This window comes from Triticum aestivum, chromosome 3D, assembly GCF_018294505.1.
Source record: "Triticum aestivum cultivar Chinese Spring chromosome 3D, IWGSC CS RefSeq v2.1, whole genome shotgun sequence".
Lineage (NCBI taxonomy): Eukaryota > Viridiplantae > Streptophyta > Magnoliopsida > Poales > Poaceae > Triticum > Triticum aestivum.
The window spans coordinates 58,147,438-58,174,125 of NC_057802.1; the positions used below are offsets into that span (position 1 = coordinate 58,147,438).

The following is a 26,688-nucleotide window of genomic DNA, read 5'->3' on the forward strand; positions in this document are numbered from 1 at the left end:
TGGTGTCGAGCAAAAGCTTCGCGTCTCAGCATCGACGGTGGAATGCCCGTGGGTGTTGTAGTCCTCTTGGGGCGTTGCCTTGGTCCCCACCTTTTCCTATCGACAATCGAGGCGAAAACCTCTATTTGCCTCGGCCGACATGGCGGCGATGCTTGTCATCATGACCCTCTTGGGGGGGCATCGCCAATGAGTGGGGGTGTTCCTCGAGCGTGACGACGGGTCTCTTATGCTTCTTTTGGGCGGCTCATTAAAGGCGTTTAGTAGTGCACTCTAGTGCGTTTTTAGCGATCCCTGCTAGTTTTGTCGTGTTTTCTTTTGATTAACTTATGAGAATTTCCTTAATATCTTTTGTCGTTTGGTCATTTAGCTTTGCTATCAAAAGAGTCCGTGCGTTGCAACGCGAGAAAAAAAATACCACATGTCCCTCATCCAATAACTATGACTTAAGACCCCAATAGGTCTACGTCCTTAGCACATGACATCTCATTTGTGTTTTCACTTAACCTCCTTCCCGCCCTCGTCGACGGTGGCCACAATGCTCAGACAATCACAACACGTTTGAATATGGTCAATCCTAAGTCGTCTCTCTTTTGACATAAGATGAGCAATCTGTTTTTTTATGCACGATTTTGATGAGGCGTGCATGCGTGATTACAGATGGTTTCTTTTGACTCCAATCAGATTTTGTTGTGTTCATTTTCAATCTGGATCAACACCAGTATGAAAAAAAGATAGATCGTGTGCGATTGATTAAGGTTGCACCTTAAATAATATTTTAATAATAGTTATCAGGTAAAATAACATCATATTCAGATAGTACACATTTTCTCATCAAAATACATACATATAACATGTTAAATTTGGAGTTACGATTTAAAAGACATGAGTATTTTTTAAAATTGAAAATCTGACTCAAAACTGGACTGCGGGTTGATTAACAGAAACATCAGGGGTTTTATGCAACAGCAAAAATCTGACTTAAAACTGGATTACGGGTTGATTAACAAAAATAACATGGGGGTTTTTGCAAAAACAAAAACCTGTCTAAAAATTGGACTGCGGGTTGATTCTCGAAAATGTATAGATTAGTACTCCCTCCATTTCTTTTAAATCTGCATATAAAATTTGGTCGAAGTCAAACTTTGTCAACTTTGACTAAGTTTATAGGAAAAATATCAAGATTCACAATATAAAATTAATATTATTAGATGCCTCATGAAATTAATTGTCATATCATATAGCTTTAGTATTGTAGATGTTGATATTTTTTTTCAACAAAATTAGTCAAACTTTACAAAGATTGACTTTGACCAAATTTTATATACGAACTAAAAAGAAACGGAGAGAGTATAAAGCGAAGCACAAACCCGTTTCGAGCAGGCTAACTTCATGTACAAAAAGCATGTCCATACACATAATAATCTAACTAAAGAGTGTTTCATGTTTGGCTTACTAATCCTCTGAAATACGTAGTATATATTGTATCTCCAACTATATTCGTTTTTCTGCGGGGATTATCTCCTACAATCATAATGCAATAAATAGCTATGGCCTATGGACTCCCCTAAAAAAAAGAGGCACGAGACAGATAACTTGTGCCTGGGTATGTGCATGTACGTGGATGCACCACCAGCCTGACAGAGATGGTTGGATCAAACGCTAGCATCTGCAGCAGGGCAAAGCATTTACCGGAACCACCCTCACCTCTGCATGATGTGCATTCTCGATTTATCGATCCTTCGTCGTTGTCCATCAGTTGGTCGTGTGTTTGTTCTCCACGTGAAAGAGGCAGGGGACCTTCCCCAGCTACTCTCGCGAATGATCACGATCGAGCTATTCCCGTTTCTGAAAGATACGCTCCATCTGTATATTCGTTACCTTGCCGATTTTCCTAGTTCCTACCATACAATTAACACGAGTTTAATTGACCCTTCGAGAAAAAAAAAATCGGGAGTTTTATTGACCCTTCCCCTTAATATTAAAAAAAAGAGTTTTAGGGATTTGAGAGCTCTAACTGTCGAGAGAAAGGAACTAGGCTCCAGCATAGGGGGGGCGATGACGGCAGCGCGCCTTCGGCTCGCTTTAGTGCTTGTAGTCGTCGTTGGATGGTCTATGAATTTGGATGTAATTTTTATTATTTCTTATTCACGTACTGTCATGATTGAAGATGAATAGATCAAAAGTTTTTTTTAAAAAAAGAAGCCAAGAAACCGAATCAGAGGAAAAACGAATCTTGCATGTAGAAAAGGTACTTTCACTTGCACTTGAATGCGAGTTAAAATCAGATGACAGGCTCAATGAAGAATTCTCCATGTCGGCCTGATCTTGGTGTGTCATTGAGTGAGCATGTCAAACCAGAGCACCCCCACCCCTCTCTCTTCTTTTTTGAATTAGAAAAAGGAGATGGAAGACAAAGAAAGAAAGAGATCAGGTTATTTATGATTCGAGAAAAGAAAGGGGAACTTGTAGGAAGAGGAGGCGACCGGCCCCATTCACATATGAAATTGCCAACATGAACATAAACAAAATCGTCAGAATTTCATACTGAAAGACAAGAAAAGGAAAACCCACAACATCGTGTTCAAGCCTTCAAAGCGATATTAATGCTAGTGTCTTGTAACCAAGTTCTCCCTCGTGATAATGATGCCGCAACTTCGATACGAAAGCAAAATCTTTTCTTAGTCAATACACTTGAGCTGGAGTAGAAGCTTGATCATCTGAGCTCATGTCTATGGATTTCCGCTTGCGAGGACGGGTTTCGCCATCTGAGCTCAGATTCTCCCACACATGGACAGTAAATTCGAAACGGAATAGCAAACAATTTTTAAAGTATGTAAACAAAATTACAAATTTCGTGGTGGTATGACATCAAAGGAGATATTTGGGTGCGCGTGGGGGGTGGGGGGGGGGGGGGGGGGGGGGTCAGAGTTTCAAGAAAGGTTGAAAATGTCGATATTGAAGCACTGATTCTGTTTTTACCGCCACGAGCTCCCCCAGTGTCATATTGTCACGAAAGTTTGCACGCACATAAAACTTGTTCATCTTTGATGGTCAAAACTTCGGGTTTTTAAAATTTTGTTTGCTATTTTGTTTGATTTACTGTTCATCGGAGGTTGTGTTCAGCTACAGATTTCCGCTTGCATCGACGTACAGTCAAATTTGCATGTGCCTTGTCCCTCTCAAGCAAAAGCTCGCTGCCCAAATGGTTATTTCAGGTCGAATGCTAGGCATTTGTTTTTATCTGATTAATAATTAATTGAATCACCCAGTTAACAGTATATCAAGCTTTCAGTTACCATGGCTAGGATCTAACAATCAAGCCTTGGCCCCCCACGCATGTGTGCCTTTTTTGGATGCACTTTTCAGCTAATCAACTAGTAATAATACTAATTAAGGCCCTACTGAAAGAACAAAACCAGCTCATGCAGTACAATGCATGGCATGGAAAAACCAGGTGCTCCTGTCCAGATAAAACTTGATTGCATTGTCCAGCTCAAAATCACCATCACCACAGCTCCAATTGTCAAAAGGATACGAAAGAAGAACAAGAAAAACCAGATCTTGAGGAGAGTTGCTGCTCCTGGAAGCAACCCGGCCAGCTGCTATTAGGTGGTTAGCCTGTTCCACCTTGGCAGCTCACCTCAGTGTTTGGTGCCCTGTAACTGTAAGGGCACACTCACTTACCCCCCACACAAACCCTACAAGACCCACCACACCTCTCTGCTAGTGTAGATGCTTCCACCTCACTCCTCTTCCCCGACCCAACCATCTCGTTATAAGCCACGCCATCACTCGGATCACTCGCATTGTCGCATCGAGTTGCACACCCACTGCCTGCACACGTCTACGTACACCATGGCAGCCATGCAGAGACTTGTGCTCCTTCTGTCCGTGGCGATCGCGGCGTCGGCGCAGGGCCCGGCGGTGGCGCCCGCGGCGCCGACGACGCCCACGGCCCCGGCGGCGCCCGCTCCGGCGGCCGGCACGACGAACATCACGGGGGTGCTGGCCAAGGCCGGGCAGTTCAACACCTTCATCCGGCTGCTCAAGTCGACGGGCGTGGCGGCGCAGATCGACAACCAGCTCAACAACAGCTTCGGCAGCGGCATGACGGTGTTCGCGCCCACCGACAACGCCTTCACCTCGCTCGCCTCCGGCACGCTCAACTCGCTGTCCGACAGCCAGAAGAACGCGCTCATCCAGTACCACGTCCTCTCCACCGCCATCCCCATGTCGCAGTTCGACACCGTCAGCAACCCGCTCCGCACGCAGGCCGGCAGCACCTCCCCCGCCCAGTACCCGCTCAACGTCACCGCCGAGGGCCAGCAGGTCAACATCACCACCGGCGTCGTCAACGCCACCGTCGACAACACGCTCTACACCGGCGACCAGCTCGTCGTCTACCAGGTCAACAAGGTGCTCCTGCCCATGGCCATCGCCGGCACGGCCGCACCCGCGCCCGCGCCGCTCGCGCCCACCAAGACCAAGGGGAAGACGCCCACGTCGACGGTCGCCGACGCGCCCGAGGCCGAAGCGTCGACGGACACGTCGCTCGCGGCGCCGGCACGGGTGGTCACACTCACAGGAGGTGGTGTCGTCGCGGTGGTTCACGTGCTTGCCCTGGCCTGCGTCTGGTGGGGGCCGTGACAGCGCCGCGCCCGATCAGAGTGTGAGCCCCAACCTGAGGTCTAGATCCATGCATCACAATCTTTTTTTGCTCACTTTCTTTTCAAAGGTGTTGGTCTTTTTCGTTTGATTTGTTCTTTTTATTTCAGCTCATTTTTATACCTCTGTAATTGCTAGGGACATGTAAAGTGAAATGTACTATTACGGGAGTCACATTTTTATGTAATGTTGTTACTAAATAAATATACATATTTTTATAGTGTAATTTTTTTTAACACGGTACAGACACATACATACGTACATACACTCGCCCCTATGAACGCATGCACGCACACCCTAGCCCCTTGAGCATCTTCGAGAGACCGAGTCGGCGCATTATTTTAAGATTGACGAAGTCACCACATGCGCCTTCGTAGTCGACGAGAACGTCGCATACCACTGAATGAGTATCGCCGAAAAAAATCTAAAAAAAATCTAGAAAATACGAGCATCGGTGTCAAGTCTAAAATTTGAACCCTGATGGGCTTGTTCTACCATAAAAAACCCAACCATTTGAACTAGTCTAAGTTTGCCTTTTATAGGGTGGTTGGTATGTTTATCATGGACTATGCGTTTGCTTTGATAGAGGCATGAGCAATATCTTTTGTCAAAGACGCATCTTTTATAGATTGTACAAATAGATGACCTGGAAGACATATGTGTGCATGCCATTTGCTTATGCCAAGTAATACATGATGTTCATTCGCAAAAAGAAAAGTAATACATGATGTTAGCCTTGTGATTTAATCTTGATTCCTCTAATTCCTGCGTGAATCTCAAGTTCTCAACACACAAAAAAAATTCATGTTTACAAATCTCGTTCAGAACTCAAATTTTCAAAAATGTTCACATTTTAAATTTGTTCATAATTCAAAAAATTTTGCAATTTAAAATATGTTAAAATTTTGTTAAGTTTTCAAATATTGTTCAAGTTTAAGATTTGTTCAATTTTTAAAAAAATTGTTCAAAATTCAATAATAATTTGGATTTGACTTTTTTAACAATTTTAAAAATGTTCAAATTTTCGAAAATTGGGTTCGTGTTTTCCAAATTTTGCTCATGTCTTAATTTTTTTTCACTTTTAGAAAATCACGATTCGATAAACTTGTTTCGAATTCAAAAATTGTTCATAATTTTCTAAAATATATATTCTATTTTTAATAGGTTTTTAAAATATGTAGCTTCTATAAACGGTTTTGTGGGGTGACAAAACCGACTGGAAAAAAAATCAAAAACCAGTCACGGGCAAGGTGGGCCGGCCCATTTGCGCTGCCCTTGAGTGAATGCTCTCCTTTTGTTTGATGCCTACTGGCTTCATACAGGAGCTCTTGGCATTGACAACAAAACTCGACAACCCGCAAAAAGAAAAGAACAACAAAACCCGACAAAGGGCATGATATTGGAGCAGCACAAGCCGTGAGAGCACCGACGAGCATGAACCTTGAGTCCTTGACTGCAAGCAGGGAGGTATGCAGCGCCGCCTTGGCGCCCTCGTGGGCAGCTCACGAGCAAGTACCCTCAAGGCGAGGAGAGCAGCCTGGAGCAGCAGTAGCGGCGACACGGTGCGCGGGCAGGGGTACCACCACCCCGCGTGTCTGATCTGAAACCAGTACAATGGAAAATACATGGGACATGTCGATTGCAGCGACTGCAATCTGCCCGCTTGTCTGAAACTACAATGGAAAATACTCCTACAGGCTACATGGCAGAAACCACCACCGGGTTCATATAAACTGAACACTGATGCTTGTTTCTTTGAAAATGGAACGGGCGCAGCAGCTGCTATCTCGAGGAACTGCCGGGGCGGAGGAAGTAATATAAAAACGTTTTTTACACTAGCGTAGTGTCAAAAACGGTCTTATTGGGGCGGAGGAAGTACTAGCCATTCTTAGTTCATAATACTATCATTTTTCAGTTCCTGCCGTCGTCATCACTAGCATTTGTGCCCCATCTGATCTTTATTCTAGTTCTCAACATATCTGAGTTTAGCAAAGCAACATTGTTCAGATAGATACTTGGGCAGGTGGTGGTGGTAGCCACAGTGGAATATTGCCAGATGGAGTATATACTGTAGCAAATAAGAGATTAAAAGAGATCTGGCCTAGAGAAGAAAAAGGATTTCCACCCCGAGATTAGTGGAGTCGCAAAGCGAAAATTCGTTGGCGTGCTCGTCCACGCCTGCTCACGGTATCTTCGTTCGTTGGTTTGCAATGGGATTTGGGTTGGTCGCCGTAGTCAAGGAGTATACGCAGGATAGTTAATGCGTACGCTTGTTCAGTGAGGGTGGACCGACGTCCACGACATAGTGACGGCCTCAAGGTACTGTACCAATGTGGCCCGTAGGTGCAAACGGCCGCCCGGTTGCACAGAGGAGCCGTGCATGTTTCGACACCGTTACGACGTGGGCACTTAGAGGGAGTGCTCGTACCTGCACAGCTGGACAGTCCTGGACCAGACCATTGCTCAAGCAAGCATTAGGAAAGAAAGGTGGTATGAACTTCTCGCCATAATTAGGCACCGAACGGAAAGTCTCATTACTTTCAAATTTGATGAAATTGTTTGACACGAAGAAATAATAAAAATAACATGGTTGTTATATTATTATCTCTCTACGCGTCAGGGGAAATGAACATTATGGGCGTGCCAGTGTACTAAGTACATAAATAAAATATAAAGGAACTTGTATTTTATTAATCTTTCATCGGGGATATAAATGAAGGAAATATGCCCTAGAGGCAATAATAAAGTTATTATTTATTTTCTCATATCATGATAAATGTTTATTATTCATGCTAGAATTGTATTAACCGAAAACATAATACATGTGTGAATACATAGACAAACATAGTGTCACTAGTATGCCTCTACTTGACTAGCTCGCTAATCAAAGATGGTTAAGTTTTCTAACCGTAGACATGAGTTGTCATTTGATTAACTTAGCTTAGCACATCATTAGGAGAATGATGTGATTGACTTGACCCATTCCGTTAGCTTAGCACCCGATCGTTTAGTATGTTGCTATTGCTTTCTTCATGACTTATACATGTTCCTATCACTATGAAATTATGCAACTCCCGTTTACCGAAGGAACACTTTGTGTGTTACCAAACGTCACAACGTAACTGGGTGATTATAAAGGTGCTCTACAGGTGTCTTCGAAGGTACTTGTTGAGTTGGCGTATTTCGAGATTAGGATTTATCACTCCGATTGTCAGAGAGGTATCTCTGGGCCCTCTCGGTAATGCACATCACTATAAGCATTGCAAGCAATGTGACTAATGAGTTAGTTGCGGGATGATGCATTACATAACGAGTAAAGAGACTTGCCGGTAACAAGATTGAACTAGGTATTGAGATTAGGGAAATTTATCTCTGACAAGCCGTCGAACACCTTGAGGTCACGCGCTGGAAGGGGTGATGTGGTCGAACATCAGAAAGAAGGCACGGGGCTACGACAACGTCCCAGAACGGCTCAGCGGAGGTGACTGGAGTCGACGTACACATCTTCCATTACCACTAGAACAACCCTAAAAATATGTTGGGAGGAGTGTGATGAGGGCCGCCAAAGAGTATGAAAATACCAAGACCTTTTGACACAGCAACACCTGCGACGAGCCATAAGTCCCCACAATGTGATACTGGAGCAAACACAATCAACTGAGTGTCATCGGCACTAGAGATGTAAATGGCAAATAAACAACACCCGCAAGGCCTATTTAGTTTGCTCGTTAGTTCTTTTTTCTCAAACAAAAAAAAAGAAACTTCAACTGTTATATCGATGAATGGGCTTAAACGGGGCCCTGTTTACATCCCTGACAGGCACTGACAGCGAAACTCCGCCACAAGACGCATGATACTGGAGTAGTGCAAGCCGTGAGACCACCGACGAGCACGAACCTTGACTGCAAGCTTCGCTGAAGGGACCACCACCGCAATTTGCAAGGTGGGGCGGACACTGTCAAGGAGCAAAGATCAACTAATACTGCACTTAGAACATGATGACCATGGCAACGCATCTTTCGCCATGGGAAGGATTCAAACATGAAGAGCTGTTGTGGTCGCTCGAATACGAGATTCAGAGCGCGGATTTCTCCATGAGCACACACCTCGCCTCAGCCGCCAAACAGCGCCGTGAAGATACGCTGGGGCAGCAGAGAGACGAGGCACTGCAGAGCGAGGCGAGAAATTTGCAGGCCGAAGGGACGTATGCGACGCGGGCTTGGCGCCCTCATGGCCAGTTCACAAATGTTCGTTCTCTGCTTACTGTTGTAGCATTACAAGGACATTCCGAGCTCTCGAGATTGGGTCCATGTCCAATTTCTTTCTCTTCCATTTCATAGTATGATCCAATCAATGCACTCTTAACATAATACAGTAATATAACTGTAGAAGCACTGCACCTACCCGGCTAAAACAGGTGGGCATCTGAACCTACCAAACCCATCTAGCAGCGGCAACTACAAATGGTGTCCCAGATTTTTATAGGCAAAGCACAACCCTTAAGTTCTTATTAATAGCATTTTTGCGCTGAACTGTCCCAGAAACACAACGCAGGACAAATTACAAGAGGGGGTGAAAAAGAATTCATACCCTCTTCCAAGCCCAGCGGCAATGTGCAGCAGAGCATTGCAAAATTGACAAAGCCTACAGAGAACAAGGAGGCAAAGTTTATGTTGAAAGATTCAGTTGCAGAAACAGAATTCACAAGTGGGTGAAAATGTAGCCAGCAGTTTCTACTAGGAGTACAAAATATAAGCACCAGACTAAGAGGTAATACAAGGGAAGAACAATTGCACACGCAGACAAAAGATGGCATCAACATGTCCTAATTAACACAGCGAAGTCAGCTTTCTCATTCAAGAAAACAGAGACATGAGACGGATCAGTTAGCATATATTCAAATGCGCACCATAATAACTTGGCAATTTGAGCATCACCACATACATATACTCTCTTCAACCTGAAAGAGTATCGAATCAAGCATTGATTTTTCCATGAAACCACATAACAGTGAGGGCTTCTTGGTCATATCTTTATATGCATCAACAAAGAAGCTAGTGGATCAAATTCACACATAGGGTAGCTCACGAGGACACAGACATTTAGACCTTTACGAAGAACTGGCACAATCAACATCATTCAGATGAAAGGAGTAGCATTCACGGCATAACCCTAGTGTCGGAAAGAAGGCATGTGAAACTAGAGATTGCTTGAGCTTAAGTCTCCATGATGGAAACGGGCTGGGCTTGCATCTACTTCTGTGGAGGTGACAGATTTAAGTCTTACAAGTTTCATATTTTGTTCTAAAAAACGAGTTTCATATTTGAATTTTAGCCGCGTTATTTGAGGTTTCACTGGATCTGGAACTGGATGTCAACATAGCAGCTATTGATTTTGTGCTGGATGTTCTGCATCTTCCCAGTTTCAGCAAGAAGCGGATGATGTTTTCTGCATCTACACTAAGGTAAGCATGGCTTATTATCTTTCCTTCAGGCAACCTAGGAACCTGAAACGGAAATACTACAAGCCAGGATCATCACGGGAAGTATTGCTAAACATCACTCTAAACGAAACTAATGCTAGTCTCTCTTTCTCTTTTCAATCTATAAATTTCATACAATTTTTTTCTATGTTTATCCAAATTGTTCACATGCTTTTCTTAACTTACTTTCAGCTTCAACCACACTCCAGCTCCAGCTACTAAATCCAATGACCTTACCAGCTTTCTTTCCAACTCCTAAGCCGATGGTACTAAAGCCAGCGAGGTACTGCTTGAGAGAATCTACATTCTACCAGTGGTACTGGACATGGACTTGCGTGGTTATAGAGAGAAAAGGAACACAGCTGACACTTACATTGTCTCAAGGAGAACACAATCTGGGACCTGAGATCATGGTAGAGATGATCACAAACAATGCAACAGCAAAATGCAATCTGGGACCTGAGATCATGGTAGAAATGATCACAAACAATGCAACAGCAAAATGCAGAATTATAACGAAACTTCACAATACCTAACCAGACGCAGCGGATACACGAAGAAGAATGAATTGCAAAGGAACATTTCACTAAGTTAGCTATAATGCAATCATGTAATTTAACAAGCAACACTCCAAGCTCTTCTGAAAATCAGGTTTGAGTTAACCAACAAAGAGGACGATCTGCCCTAAATGCATCACCAGCTACTACAAACAGGAAACCGGTGGTATATTGGCTAAATATTTAGTATTGAGAGAAACCACTGAAATGATCTTCAATAAAGAAACCTCAATAAAAAAATCAAGACATTCTTCAGATCAAAGACAAACAAAGACACGAGGCAGATCATTTGCCAACTATTTCAAAAGCTGACCAAAACCACTTCATCGTTTTCGATATGAGCCTGTACATTATAACATCTCTTCTATCACATCACTGAACATAACAAGAAACATAGATTCTTCATTGAAATGGAAAGCATCTAAAGTGAAATGAAAAATATGATTCCAAATGATGCAATATAAAGACAGAATTATAACAGTGTGTTTCAATATCTAACCAGATGCAATGAACAAGAATGAGTTGCAACAAAATATTCCAATGAGAAATTAATGTAGTGCTCCCAACTCTTGTAAAAGTTCAGGTGCTGCTTGCTAGTCAATAAGGATGATAATCTGCATCAAATCATCATAAGCTACAAGCCTACAACAAAAGGAACAGGAAGCACATGCATTTTTTCTAAATTTTAGTATTTAGAAGAGGAGTGGGTAATCCCTCTAAAAGAAGACATTGATACTAATTTGGGACAGAGGTAATACTATTGACTAGCAATTGACTATTGAGTACTAAGAAAGTAAGAAGACCAGTATCTAAATTCTAAAGGGAAAAAAAGAAGTCCATTCTTAAAGTTCATGAAAACAGAGGCATGAGTCAAAGCAATTGGAAAACATTATAGATCCTAACCCAATTGATTTGTAATTTTAGCATCAACACTCACAGCAGCCACTTCAGCCCGAAAAGGTATTCAAAGAAATATAAAGCAAACAGGTAGTAACACCGTAACAGCCAGAGCTTCTTGATCATAACAATTTATACATCAACAAAAGAAAGCTAGTGGGATCATAGAGGATCAAGTTAATACATACTGCAGCTCATGTGGATACGGAGAGCTAGGCCATTAAGAAGCACCACCGCACTCAACAGCCTTCGGTCAGATGAAAGGCGAAGAATTGATAACATAACCCTCTAATGCCAGAAACAAGTTATGTGAAACTAGAGACTGTTTGAGCCGAAGTCGAGTAGGACGGAGGAAACTGCGGTGGAGACTAGCAACCAACTTGCCATCAATGCCAATCTGAAGTAGCCAGTCGTCGTCAAATTTGGCCAGCAGGAGCACATCACCATGACAAGATGCAGGCATTAGCTCCCAACAATCTCCAGAATTTTGAAATTGCACCATGATCTCTGCGATCGGCAATGCAACCCGGCGTTTAAAGGCCCAGACTTCACCTTCATAGTCCTGCATCACCCAGATATCAACAATTGTAGCTTGTGCATTCAGACTGAACATGCCAAGCATATCACTCGTCTCAAACAGGTCGCCACTGCGGTGGTCAGAAACAATTGGAGAGTGCATCTGACGGAACGACTCCGCGGTGGTGTCAAATACCATTATCAGCCCGTCCGTGTGCCAATGCAGGCTACCACGGAAAAGGGTAGATCCGCGGAAATACAACAGTTCCTTGGCATCAGGGCCTGCTATGTGCCTCGGCTGCTGGCCGGAGCCCAATGTGAAGACGTAGGAACCTCTTTGAGCATCGTCCTCGAACCTCGGGGCCAGGTACAGCAGTAGTCGGTACTGGCCCGTAGGGCTGTGTGGGTACATCCCCAAGAGCCTGAAGTCATCAAGCCGGTGAAGGGGAGCGTATTGACGAGTGACCGGGTTGCAGATGGAGAGAGATGGGACACCCTTATTCCAGGTGCGTAAGAGGAGGAGGCCGTCACAGCAGGCCCTGAGAGAGACGCCGGAGGGGGCGTCAAGCCGGGCGACGGAGTGGAGCTCGTCGGCTGCGCGTTGGTCGCATGTGATGATGTCTATGGAGGACTGGTCGTCGGTGTCGACGAAGAGGAGGGGGAGGGAGGGCTGGCGGGCGTGGTGGGCGAGGAGGAAGTCGCGGGCGGAGGCGGCGCGGCGCCAGGCGCGGCAAACGGCGCGGCAGCGGAGGAGGGGTTTCGGGGGAAGGCGGACGAGGATCTCCCAGATGGAGATCTCGTCCGGGAGGCCGTGGAGGAGAGGCGTCGGCCCTGCAGCCTCCGCCATGGTCGCGGGCTGGGAGTTCCCGATCCGCCTCAGACGAGTGGTGGCGACCTCGGCCGGGAGGAGAGGCGGCGATCCGGCTGCGGACGCCGGACCCGGGTGGCGGCTCTCGATCCTCTCTCTCGCGCGCGCGCGGAGTTGGGGTGGAGTTGTGGCAGTGACGGCGGCGGAGTGAGGGTAGGTTTCCTCTCTGTCTCTCTCGCGGAGACAAAATAGTACGGCTGCATTTGGGCTCGGCCCAGTTTTGTAGCAAGCGTAAAATAGGAAAAGCTCTTGGCCCAGCTCAAGAAAAAGAAAGGAAAAGCTCTTGGCCCAGCTCAAAAAAAAAAGGAAAGCTCTTGGCGAGGAGAGCAACCCGGCGCAGAGCAGCAGTAGCCGCGACACGTCGAGGGATGCAATGGTTGCACTAACAGTCTGACGCCCATTGACTTGTACCAGAAGATAGATGCTACCATGATCACTGCCATAAGGAGGACTCGACGACGCTGGTTATTGTGGTCTGGTCAAGCAAGAAAAGAAAAACATCTCATGAAGCTTCCGATACATACTTGGGCAGGTGGTAGTGGTAGCCACAGTGGAATCCGGCCTACAGAAGTATGTACTGTAGCAATTAAGAGATTAAAGAGATCCAGCCTACAGAAGGAAAAGGATTTCCACCTCGAGATTAGTAGAGTTCATGACACTATCGTTTTTCAGTTCCTGCCGTCGTCATCACTAGCCATTTGTGCCCCGTCTGATCTCTATTCTACTGTAGTTCTCAGCATGCCTGAGTTCAGCAAGCAACATTGTTCAGTGTCCCTAGTCCCTACTTTGCAGAATCTGCCTATCTATCTACTGTATTATTATTTGAATGTTGGTGTCAGCAGTTCGTGATACATCCTCTTGTCAACACGCCCTGGAGCTTCGCATTTACAATCGCGAACAAAAACATTCACAGTAGTCATGAACTAACCCGTGGAGGAGAAGGTTCTTCAGCTGCAACCACAACATGCAACTAGACAAACATGGAGCGCTCCAGTAACCATGCATTTCATAAAGAGGCTTCGACCGAATTCTTCATGTCCTTGGTAACAGTATAGTCGCAAACTTGCAAGATCCACTCACATCCAGGAGCAGCAACATCTCCTCACATCCAGCAAAGCCTCTACATCAAAATGTGTTGATACCATCAGAGCCAGGCAATAACAAAGCACATTCCCTTCACTTATATTGCGACAATCCAGGGGATGTTGGCTTATACCCTTCTCATACATTGGTCCCTTCTCAGATGGTTGGAGAAGACAACAACACAAAAGACTTCCAATTTTCATTGTTTCGATGTCGCACGCTGCGGAGCACAAAAGTCCCGGATCAAGCTTGAAAGGAGTTTCACATAGACCATAGGAATCCATACAACAGACACAATGGTCATGATAGCTTGAGAACCAGGTGCATATCTTCCCAGCTTGACTCAATCCTCCAGTCTCTCCGCTGCTTCCCGCTTCATATCCTTCACCATGGACTTGAACTCCGCCACCTCCGCCGCCAGCATCTCATCACCCAGCACAGGACCAACCTCCAATGCTGGAGGGTTGCCCCGTAGACCCTGTAGCTGAACACATAGGCAGACACAGATAAACATTCATAAGAAGTGATTACAAACAACATGTGCACTAGGTACTTAAATAGTACAGCCACAATAAAAAACTACTCACCATCTCACGGCATTTGCGAACAGCACGTGCACAATCGCTTGTCGGGTAAGGACGGAACACCTCTGTTACTGACCACTTGATGACTATTCCGCAGGCCACAACGGTGGAGATGGCTTTTGTCATCCTGAAGATCAAGTGAGCGCCCCTTTTAAATAGTCTCATTTTCTCTTCAGATGTGAGCGGATCATCATCGCCACCCTGAGACAACATGAACATATTAGGTGCGGCGAACTTCCGAAGACATGAGTTCATAACTGTGCAGTTTACTAAAACATAATTGATAATTAGACAAGCATTGATCCAAATTGAAAAAGAACAACTTTTTTTGAGTTTAAGCATATTGCTGCATATAGTGTTATTATAAGGTAGCGCATTAGCTGAGTAAACCAACCCGCGGGAGTGTTAGTACCCTGCGGAGATTAATCCCTAGCAACCGAACAAGGCCTGAGGGAGAATACTCAAAATAGTCATCTCCAACTTATGCCTGGCTAACAGGGAGCGAGCTGAGAGCACTTGCGGATACCGTGTCTCTGACGTTGGGGCCCATACAGAAAATCCAGCCTTTCTTTGTTACTCGTCTTCTCGAACAGTAGCAGTGCGATGCCACTGACGCTAGCAACAGTGCCTCCAGGGTCAGCTTGGATGGTTCCCGTTGCCTTCGCCGCCCTTCCTGTTCACCATCCCCCGTCCAGCACCACCAGACCAGCAGGAGGAGCAGTGCGACGGCCACTACGCTGCCCGAGCTGAGCCGGAAAGCAGAGAGAGCGCTTCCAGTGCCACAATGAGAAGCAGCAGCACCGTCACCAGCATCGACACCGCTAATCGACTCGGACGGCTTTCGTTTCTGTCACCTCCCTCTCAATTCCTGCCCACCCGCCTCCCTGGCGCCATCCCCACAACCGCCTCGAGCGTCTGCCCACGATATGCCAGGGTTTTGAGTCTTGCAACAATGGCCCGGTGAGTTTAGGACATGAATTATGGAAATGGGAGCATTCAAGAGGCTTGGGTATTTTGCCAGCATGGGATTTTGTAGATTTGAATCGATCTGATGCTTTGAATTTTGGTTGTCATTTGTTTGTTCAAGAGCTTCCGGGATCTCGCATTTTGTGGGATAATTAGGAAAACATACATTATTGCCGTGATCAAATTGTATGAGCTAAATTGAGAGTCAGACATAGCATGGAAATCTGTTTGCTCTATCCTTCATATTTGAGTCAGATAATATGTATAGGAACAAAATTGATTGGCCAGCTGGGGCAAGCCTTGCACATGAGCCTGACAAGTGCGAGGAGGCTGAACATAGTAGTCAAATTATAAACAAAAATGATGGAGAATTCTTGAGGATCCTATTTTCACATCACCATACTAGCCTCTGTCTCGCTGTACGATTGAGGAATCATGGAATTAACAGATACTTCTATTTGCATACAACAAACCTGTATATCATAGAGAAGTAAGATTATTTGACCTAAATATATGCTTGCAAGGATTTTCAGCACTTGTGGACTAGTGTGTGCTAATGGCATGCATATAAGTTTTCTGATCTAGCTAAATATACTTCTATTTGCATAAAACAGAACATATAATTTAATCTATGTATTAGTGTGCCATAGTCATGCAAGAATCAAACTGCATGGAAATTTTCTCAATAAGATAGGAAGTTGAATATGTAGAAAGAAATGTTCAGAAATTTACCATGATTTTATTCGAACTTTGAAGGCTTGGTTCTGATGTGGTTTGATGCATTTTCAGCTCATTAAGGATTCCCTGGGTAGAGTTTACTTACCTGTTATGTTGGCATACACATGCTACCTTTTATTGTCGTAGGCAATCTCTATTTTTATTATTTTTTAAATGTCTTTAATACGTTCTCTCAACAGTATTTTTGTCATGCAACATTAGCTACAACTGCCATCGCAAAAACAAAAATAAAAAGCTACAGTTGAGTTTATTTTTCTGCACCAATGGGAATTGAAGGAAATGCAGTCATTTGCTGCACGAGTGATATTTTACTGAGACATTGCTAAGTGACTCAAACTTGAATGGAATGTTTCCTGGTATATGTGATGAAAAATATCAAAGAGATATGGATGAAAGTTACCTTTCAAGATTACATTTGTTCCCTTGCCCCTGCTAACATTTCATTCTTAATTCAGCCCTTGACAACAATTTAGTTATTTTCCTTTGGTCTGCCAGGTTTCAATATTTTTCGGATAGGTCTGCGGGAGTCCTTATCCCACCTGATCGATTTCCATTAAGTCACCTAGCTGATGGCAAAAAGAACTGTAAAAATTACAGGGAATGTGCTGGGGAGGGAGGTGCAACTCTAGAAGTCAGGAACACCAAAGACAAAAGAGAAGAAAATGAAGGTAGCGACAGATCAACGTCTCAAGTCACAGCAAAGCGGCGATACTTGCCAGATTTCTTATTGATTGTTATAAAGAACCTATTGTCATGGTGCTGAGATTTAAGGTTGATATAGATGAGGAGGAGCAGCAATATTTATGCCCTTGTGAGGTGATTCTTATGAAATATAAATCCTTAAAAAAAAGTATGATTAGTCTGTACAGATGATCTGAATATATCATCTCTATCTTTGTTGAACATCTTATTACGACATGTATAACATTCAGATTGACAGCCCGTGTCACATTTTGCATTTTTGCTACCTTATTTATTTTGTTTGGGAGCAATTAACTTCTGAGGTTTGATAAGTTGCGCTGCAGGAGCTGGGTTTTCATACCTTCAGAGATTGCTGCTGGTGTTGCACTTGGTTTACTTAGGAAGCGTGGTAGTTAAGTACTTCCAAGTGATATAATTAGCCAAGACTGCAATCATGTAACTGAGGTATTTCACACCTGAAAGCTATGATTTATGGGTATATCTTCTGAATGCAAAGTTGTGGTTATTATGTTTCCAGAATAGCCTACTACTCTTTGTGTTTTCCGTGAACATGCTGGTACTACTATGAAATGATACATGAGGGGAACCATGTTGCCATTAGGAATCTCCCTCTTAGTTAGGCACGTATCCTTGTACTTTTTCCACATATGAATAAATTAGCGTGTGAACTGAAAAAAAAATCTGCCTACAGATAATTCTGGACTAATAAAACCATGGAAAAAGTGAAAAATTGCCCGCAGCTACCTGCGATGAGAAGCGGCGAGGATGGACGGACGAAGCGGCCTTGATGAACGCCGGCGACAGACGCTGTCGCTCCTCCGCGAAGGTCGCCCTGTAGACCGTCCGCGGTGCCTGGCCGCCGAGGACCCTCCTCGCCGCGGAGCGGAGCGCCGCCATCGCCGCAGGCAACCAGGCGGATTCTTTTGTTTTTTAGGTCACTCACTTGGAGACTCCCACTCACTTGCGGATCTGATCGTATTCCTCTGGGTACCCCGGGCCTATGGGGCGCTGCCCGGGCTGCATTCGCCGTCAAGTTGTCCAGCAATCGAGCGATGGCCTGGCCCGGCCCGTTAAGCGCTTCATCGATCCTAGTTGGTTTTTCCGGTTTTGGGAACCTTCTAGGAGGTACCAGAACCGGTTTTTTCCCTGTTTCTATTTCTTTTTTTTTCTTTTTCCTGGTCTTTATCTCCTTTCTTCAGTTTCTTTTTTTTCCTTTCCTTTTCCGTTTTAAAGTTTCATTTTAAAATTTTAATTTCTTCACAAAACAATGTTTTGTGTGTTTAACAATTGTTCACAATTTTGCAAAAATGTTTGTGTTTTATAATTTATTCAGGAGTTACAAAAAATGTTCGTGTTTCCAGAAATTGTTCAGCTTTTGAAACCTTTTTGAAGTTTCAAAACAATTTCACGTTTTTCAAAAAACATTCGTGTTTCCAAAATGTGTTCCCTTTTTCTACTATTGTTGTGGAGTTTCAAAAAGATTTCCTATTTTCAAAAACTGCTCGTTTTTTCTAATTTTATTACGAGTTTCAAAAAAAATTCCGTTTAAAAAATGTACATATATTTAGAAAAATCGTAATTTTAAAAAATGTTCACGTTTTTAGAAAATGTTTTGACTGAAAGGTGTCCGCTTTTCATTAAACATTCATTTGACAAAAAAATAGGATTATTTATAAACATGAGCATTTTTTGAAATCCTGAACATTTTCCCAAAAAAGTGAAGAATTTATGAAGTTTTTGAACATTTCTTGTAAAATATGAACAAGTTCTGAAAACACGACCATTTTTTGAAATTTGCAAAAAAAACATTAAGTTTTTTTGAATTTGTCAAAAAAATTCAGGTTTGAGAACATTTTTTGGAATTTCGATCTAAATTTCAAAAATAAGAAAAGAAAAAAAGGAAAAGGAAATGTCTGGATCTGCGTTTGTGTTGGTTCTTATAGTCTTGCACAGCTTTGTAATCATTAGCTCTTGTTATCTACGGTGGCTATCACGAAAAGATTCTTTGCTGGAGGTCTCGTGTTTAAACCTCGGTCAGTGGGCCAGCCTAGTCAGGGCCGCCTGTGCGTTTGCTCGACAGTCTGCTGCAATAAGCGGCAAATATGAGCTCCCTAGTTGGCCGACCCACTACTGGCAATTTCTTCTTTCCAGTGTGAGCCTTTTTTGTTTTTTTGCGAATTTATAGTCGCTATGGTTGATTGCTGGCACATCCGCTCATTCGCCGGTGGGCCGGCCTAGTCGGGGCCGCCTGTGCGTTTGCCTGACAGTTTGCCGCAATAAGCGGCAGATAGGAGCTCCCTAGTTGGCCGACCCACTACTGGCAATTTCTTTTTTCCAGTGTGAGCCTTTTTTTTCATAGTTGTGTTTTATATTTAGAAATGCTCTAATCTCAATCTCTCTCTCTCTGTGTGTGTGTGTGTGTGTGTGTGTCTCTCGTCTCAAAATCGTGGGTCTTATGGTGGTCTTAAGCGAGCTCGGGGACGGCAGAGGCGACGACAGCGAGCTCGATGGAGACAACGAGGTCCTCGGGTGTGGTTGCTATGCTCGAAACCAAGCGTGTTTGGACGTGCGCGTGGGTCAGTGAGATGCACACCACCAAAACAATAGCAACAGACAAGGTACGGGACCAAATGGACAATGGAACTCGTTGGAATCATGGCAGCGGCGGCGCTGAGCTTCGGGCTCCGATGTTCTCAACGTTCCAGAGGGCTATGGGCACGACGAGGATGTCCAGGAGGATCATTGTGGTGAGGCGGACCTCGTGGTGGTGGCGGGTGGTCGCAAGGGGCTCTGGCCTCGCCGGAATCAAGTCGCGACAGCTGGCTTAGTGGCGGATGGCGGGGCTGTGTTTCCGACAGCCTGGCGGCACTCGGCTTCCATTGAATGGGGGAAAATGGAGAGGGGGTCCGGGGGTATTTAACGGACATGGTCACGAGGGTTGGGGAGCGGCCGGACCGCGTGGAGGTGGATTCGTGGGTGATTGGGTCGTGCACGCGTGAGGCGGACGACGGTTGCGGGAGGTTGAGGGTGGAGCTGACGTATGGGGCCCGCCTCACAGAGAGAAAGGAGAGAGAGGGCGCGCGAGGGCGGCTGGGCCGGCTGGCTGGCTAGGTCTCGGCTGGCCTCGCCATTTTTTTCTTTTTCTTTTTCTATTTTGAATTTTGAAATTGAATTTGAATTTTCCCCAAAGAGGAAACTTCCCCTAAAATCCATTGGGAATATTCCTGGCTGCTTGGACTTTTTCTCGAAGGATTTTGACAAACTATTTTTGTCACTAACTATTGGGCCTATTTGCAAAGTTATTTATTTTCTTTTTCTTTTTCTGTTTTATTTATTTTATCCAGAGTCTTATTCATAGTTAAATTGCCCAAATTAAACTATTTTCAAACCCTGGTTCACTCAAACAAAATAGGAAACTAATCTTAGGAAATTACTTTCCTGCCTTTATGCAACTTTCTGAAAATCATTTTGTGAAACTTCCATGGCCTCCAAATAAACTCAAAAAGGATTTGAATTCAAGTTTTGGTCATGTTTGTTTCAAAAACCAAATATGCAAGGTAAACCATGAATGCATATGCTTCTAAGTTCACATCCAAAATTTAGGAGAATTTTGGGTTGTGACATGTTCATGGATGGGGATCTTTATCGAAGGTTCCAAAATGGGGTGAACCTAGGATGTAACCCTACGGAACAAGGGCAAGCTTTGTTGTCGGATATTCACGAGGGGATACATGGGACTCATATTGGGTCGCGAGAACTCATAGGCAAATCATTTCGACAAGGATTCTATTGGCCTACAGCCTTGAGTGATGCAGAGGAGTTGGTGCATACATGTGACGTTTGCCAGTTTCACTTCAAAGAGATCCATCAACAAGCGCAGGCACTACAGACCATCCATCTCTCATGGTCGTTCGTAGTCTTAGGGCTGGACATCCTCGGGTCATTTCCCGGTGCAATCGGGGGCTTTGAGTACTTGTACATTGCCATCGACAAGTTCACGAAGTGGCCCAAGGTGGAGCCTGTCAGGAAAGTCACTGCTCAGTGGCCTAAAGTTCCACCCCCGCCATTGTTGTCCTTTTAATAATTGCTTTCTCTCTATTCCTCCCATGATTCTTGCATCTATTTGAGGGAAAAGAGTGAGGAGATCTAAATCTACCATTCCACCAATCCATCTCTCCTCTTCTTGAGGGAAACCTTGTGGATCTAGATCTTGGGATTTCTTTGGTGTTCTCCTCCTTGTTCTTCCTCCCATATTTCTCCATAGCATTAGTTGCTTTGAGAAATTTGGGAGAGAAGGACTTGAGCACTCTATGCGCTCTTGACATTGCATTAGTTGCATCGATTTGAGTTCTCCACGAGGATTCGTCGAAGTGAAAATTGAGTAGCTTATTACTCTTGGGTGCTTGGTACCCTAGAGCTTGTTCCTCTTGGTTGCTTGGGCACCCTAAATGATTGGTGTTGTCATGAAGCTCAATCATTGTGGTGTAAAGTTTTGGCCAAGTTTCGGTAGACTTCCATTAAGTTGTGGAGATTGCTCGAGCAATTTGAACGGGTTTGGTGACCGCCCTCAAGCGTCTCCAATTGTACAAGTTCGGTGACCGCTCTCAAGGTTCCCTTAGTGGAATCACAACATCTTGCATTGTGCGAGGGCATGAGGAGAATACGGTGAGCCATTGTGGTGCTTGGGGAGCATTGTGCCTCCACACCGCTCTAACGGATATTACTATCCGCAAGGGTATAAACTTCAGGATACATCATTGGTTCTGTTGGAAATATGCCCTAGAGGCAATAATAAATAGGTTATTATTATATTTCCTTGTTCATGATAATCGTTTATTATCCATGCTAGAATTGTATTGATAGGAAACTCAGATACATGTGTGGATACATAGACAACACCATGTCCCTAGTAAGCCTCTAGTTGACTAGCTCGTTGATCAATAGATGGTTACGGTTTCCTGACCATGGACATTGGATGTCGTTGATAACGGGATCACATCATTAGGAGAATGATGTGATGGACAAGACCCAATCCTAAGCCTAGCACAAGATCGTGTAGTTCGTTTGCTCAGAGCTTTTCTAATGTCAAGTATCATTTCCTTAGACCATGAGATTGTGCAACTCCCGGATACCGTAGGAATGCTTTGGGTGTGCCAAACGTCACAACGTAACTGGGTGGCTATAAAGGTGCACTACGGGTATCTCCGAAAGTGTCTGTTGGGTTGGCACGAATCGAGACTGGGATTTGTCACTCCGTGTAAACGGAGAGGTATCTCTGGGCCCACTCGGTAGGACATCATCATAATGTGCACAGTGTGACCAAGGAGTTGATCACGGGATGATGTGAGTTACGGAACGAGTAAAGAGACTTGCCGGTAACGAGATTGAACAAGGTATAGGGATACCGACGATCGAATCTCGGGCAAGTAACATACCGCTGGACAAAGGGAATTGCATACGGGATTGATTGAATCCCCGACATCGTGGTTCATCCGATGAGATCATCGTGGAACATGTGGGAGCCAACATGGGTATCCAGATCCCGCTGTTGGTTATTGACCGGAGAACGTCTCGGTCATGTCTGCATGGTTCCCGAACCCGTAGGGTCTACACGCTTAAGGTTCGATGACGCTAGGGTTATAGGGAAAGTATGTATGTGGTTACCGAATGTTGTTCGGAGTCCCGGATGAGATCCCGGACGTCACGAGGAGTTCCGGAATGGTCCGGAGGTAAAGATTTATATATGGGAAGTCCTGTTTTGGTCACCGGAAAAGTTTCGGGTGAAATCGGTAATGTACCGGGACCACCGGGAGGGTCCCGGGGGTCCACCAAGTGGGGCCACCAGCCCCAGAAGGCTGCGTGGGCCAAGTGTGAGAGGGGGCCAGCCCCAGGTGGGCTGGTGCGCCCCCCCACCAAGGCCCAAGGCGCATGGGAGAGTGGGAGGGGGCAAACCCTAGGTCCAGATGGGCCTTAGGGCCCATCTAGTGGGGCGCCTCCCCCTCTCCTCCCCTTGGCCGCCCCCTTGATGGGATCTAGGGCTGGCCGCCTCCTCTTGGGGGTGGAAACCCTAAGGGGGGCGCAGCCCCCTTCCCCCCTATATATACTTGAGGTTTGGGCTGCCATACAGACATGAGAACGTCTCCTTTTGGTGCAGCCCTACCCCTCTCCCTCCTCCTCCTCTCCCGCGGTGCTTGGCGAAGCCCTGCGGGATTGCCACGCTCATCCACCACCACCATGCCGTCGTGTTGCTGCTGGATGGAGTCTTCCCAACCTCTCCCTCTCTCCTTGCTGGATCAAGGCGTGGGAGACGTCACCGGGCTGCACGTGTGTTGAACGCGGAGGCACCGTACTTTCGGTGCTTAGATCGGAATCAACCGCGATCTGAATCGCTACGAGTACGACTCCCTCATCCGCGTTCTTGCAACGCTTCCGCATCGCGATCTACAAGGGTATGTAGATTCACTCCCCTTCCCCTCGTTGCTAGATTACTCCATAGATTGATCTTGGTGATGCGTAGAAAATTTTGAATTTCTGCTACGTTACCCAACAGGTTCCGCGTGCCTCGGTTATATCTTACCCGAGCCCTTTACTTATGCATTTACGTTGTGATAGCTTTCATGCTTCAAGTTATATATCGTGCTATCACATCGGGTTTTTTTTTTGCATGGAATAAGTTGTTGATGCACATAGTTGAACCTAGTTTATTTTGGTTTCGTGGTTGGTAAATTAAACGCTAGTTTTATTTTGCATTTATTCAAGTATATAACGTAATTGTTTTTAAAACGCCTACTCAATCCCCCCACCCCTTTAGGCGACATCCACGTCCTTTCAAAGACAGTAGGCCGTGTGGGGTGAAGAATTTCATCATCATCTGGAAGTTCATAGTGATTCTATTGTTGTTTTACTCATGTGATCGACGTGATCATATGTAATGACGTGAGCACTTGTTAGGATGGTAGATGGTAAGCTCATCGCATAGGGTAGGTTATTAGAATCTATGTATGTGTCCAAAGAGCATGCTTTGCATCAAAACATCCATACACAGGTAACGAGGCACAGAGCATAAATTGTTGCCTTGATGCATGTGGCAATATGCAGGCAACAAAACATTGTGCAGAATATGATTTTCTGCATGTATTGCCTTGATCAGCCCATATAAGCCACAGTTGCAAAGTGGGGGAAATCCGAGTTAACCAAACACATCCAAGTGAAACACGAATCTACAGAGAATCCCCTTCAAGTTTCACGGTGTGCCCATGGCTGTTTATTCTGCCTCTGCCTCGAGTGCAGGCAGGCTGGTTTGTGGTACGGCCGAGGCCGAGCAGAAAACCATGTGCCGCCTCCTCGCCACACGACGGCCGCCGTCTCCGCCCACCAAACATATCTACCGTGTACGTACGTACAACTGCAACCCGGCCCTGTGCGCCGCCGCAAGGAGCCGCGCGACGCCTTTTTCCTTCTCCGCCAAGCAAGAACCGAACCGACGGACGTCGCCATCAACTTGCGACTGCGTGCATGCATAAACAAAGAAATCCGATCCCCGTCGGTAGCCTCCAGAGCCCCTCCCTCGGGAACCTGGCCGTCACCCCGGTCCCAACACTACACCACGGTTGTTAATTGAAGGCATTTTTATAAGGGCACTTTGTAAATGCCTCAAAATCGTGCCTAAAGGTGGCGTTTTAGAAAAGTGCCTCGGATTGATGCAGCTTTGAAGGCGTTACAGAAAAGCGCCTTGGTTGATGTAGCTTTGGAGGCACTTTTGGAAAACGCCTTGGATTGTTCCAGATTTGGAGGCGTATTATCAAAATGCCTTTAATTGATGCAGCGTGGCAGGGCCGGCAGAGGCAAACTGGCCACATATTGCGGCTGATGCGGGTTGCTGTGCTGCTGCTGCGCGACCTTCAGTGTTCAAGCTTGCATGAGTCTCTCTCTCTTGGCCGTCGTCGTTCAATCGGCCGGCGATGAGATTATTGGCATATCGGAGATGAGCTGCGTAATGATTTTTGATCGGGGGACATGCTAGTCTGCAGATTCTTTGGAATTTGGTTCGGAAGAATCTGACTACTCCAGGGCTCCAGGGAACTGAAGAATTGTTCACTTGTGTAAGGTGGCGTGAAAGTTCCTGATGGGGACGGGGGACATTAGCGACAGCAGGGGCTGGAGGTTGATGGCGACGAAATCTTCAATATTTATCATATCGATTCCGTCATGAAGCACAACTTCGGACTAGTTCTACTGGTCGTGAATGCGAGGTTTGCCCTGGTCGGTGCTGGTTCGAATCCTGTTATTGCCATTTAACTATGTTTTTTTTGTTCCCGGCTGAGCTTTCCACACACAACCGATCAATTTAGTCCCATACTGCTTAGCCAACAAAAGTCAGACGTGTTTAAAAGGGAGAAATGTGTGCACAGTTCCACAACTACGTAGACATCCAGCCTGGTAGGGGGTGGGGGCCACGGCGGGAGGGCTGTACATGGAAAACGACTGATGACTTTTTTACATTTAGCGGAGGCGTTATTATAAAATGCCTTCGATGATCTTTCCCTTCGTGACCAATTATAGCGTTCTTCGTAAACACCTCGAAAAAGAATTGAAGGCGTTTTCAACTCATACAGAGGCATTTTATAATGCCTCGTAACCTCATCCGTGTTGTAGTGCAAGCGGCCAACTTGCCCAGCGCCGGTTTAGCTAGCCCACGACGCACGTGACGTGACTAGTGTCATCGTGCCGACATGGTCACCAGTGGGCACCGGCTCTGTCTGGATCGGCATGCGCACAAGGTCATCGCACCCGAGCGCGGCCGTGCGTGCGTCCAAAATGCTGCGATGGAGCGCATCATCCGATCGAGGGGCGATGCACCAAAGCGGCCAACTGCGCCGGCCGCGGCTAAACATTTGTCCTGGTCCTACTCATCCCTCTTTTTTTCTTTTTGGATGCAAGGTCCTACTCATCCCTCGAGCGTGGAACACTGACGACCACTAATGGTTTACTACTTTAGCCCTTTTTATTTATCTTTTATTAATAAATAAAGGGAAAAGCGACGTGGGTAAAATTACACTTTGGGGAAGAGAATCACGTCACATGGACTAAACTGGCCAGTGTGACGACGATAAGACTATCGTCGCACTGGCAGTGTGCGATTCTTATTACCACAACCACGACAAATAAAAAAGACGATGCCCACCCTTCGACGTGGACACGCCTCCACCGAGTAGGTGTTCACATATTATGCAGCTAAAGAGCATTTACAATCGAAGTCGACAAATTCGGACTACGTCTGCCGGACAGACTCGCGGACGGTGCCGGACGAGCCTGTTTTGTCCTCTCTATAACCACACTTCATATATGAAAACCCGTATCCATGCAAATTCATGCATGTAGGAGTACATCATATTTCAACAATTCGTGATACAATTCAACAATTCATTAGATGCCAAAATAAAAGGCAACACAATTCATGCATCGATAGGCGATACATAAGTGAAACGGCGCCTCAATTGTTGTGCTTGTTGATCCTCTTCTTCATCTTGATCATCCACTTCTTGGATTCAGCATTCAAGAGGCTAGTGTCCTGCAATATGGATATATGATCATCGACTCATCCACTTCTTGGCTTGTCTTTTTTGTTTC

General features: G+C 45.3%; 2 protein-coding genes across 6 annotated transcripts; one reads left to right on the forward strand and one right to left on the reverse strand.

Moving 5' to 3' along the window:
- The first annotated feature begins 3,804 nt into the window (after positions 1–3,804).
- On the forward strand, positions 3,805–4,891 carry LOC100037579 (fasciclin-like arabinogalactan protein 11). Its single transcript, XM_044497050.1, has one exon. It carries the CDS (start codon positions 3,856–3,858, stop codon positions 4,645–4,647), a length of 792 nt encoding a protein of 263 aa, XP_044352985.1. The 5' UTR covers positions 3,805–3,855; the 3' UTR covers positions 4,648–4,891.
- A 6,804-nt stretch (positions 4,892–11,695) lies between these two features.
- On the reverse strand, positions 11,696–18,026 carry LOC123077396 (F-box protein At5g49610). 5 transcript variants are annotated; one of them, XR_006436614.1, is made up of 5 exons: positions 17,803–18,026; positions 14,656–14,853; positions 14,202–14,552; positions 13,914–14,105; positions 11,696–12,163 (listed from the first exon to the last, which is right to left on the reverse strand). XR_006436614.1 is itself a non-coding variant. In XM_044499664.1 (4 exons), exon 4 carries the CDS (start codon positions 12,962–12,964, stop codon positions 11,855–11,857), a length of 1,110 nt encoding a protein of 369 aa, XP_044355599.1. In that variant the 5' UTR covers positions 12,965–14,105; positions 14,202–14,552; positions 14,656–14,853; positions 17,803–18,026; the 3' UTR covers positions 11,696–11,854. The 5 variants fall into 5 exon arrangements, 4 of the variants coding, with proteins under 4 accessions (XP_044355599.1, XP_044355600.1, XP_044355598.1 ...); XM_044499664.1 differs by having other exon boundaries at positions 11,696–14,105; XM_044499665.1 differs by adding an exon at positions 16,757–16,922 and having other exon boundaries at positions 11,696–14,552.
- Between the last annotated feature and the right edge of the window lie 8,662 nt (positions 18,027–26,688).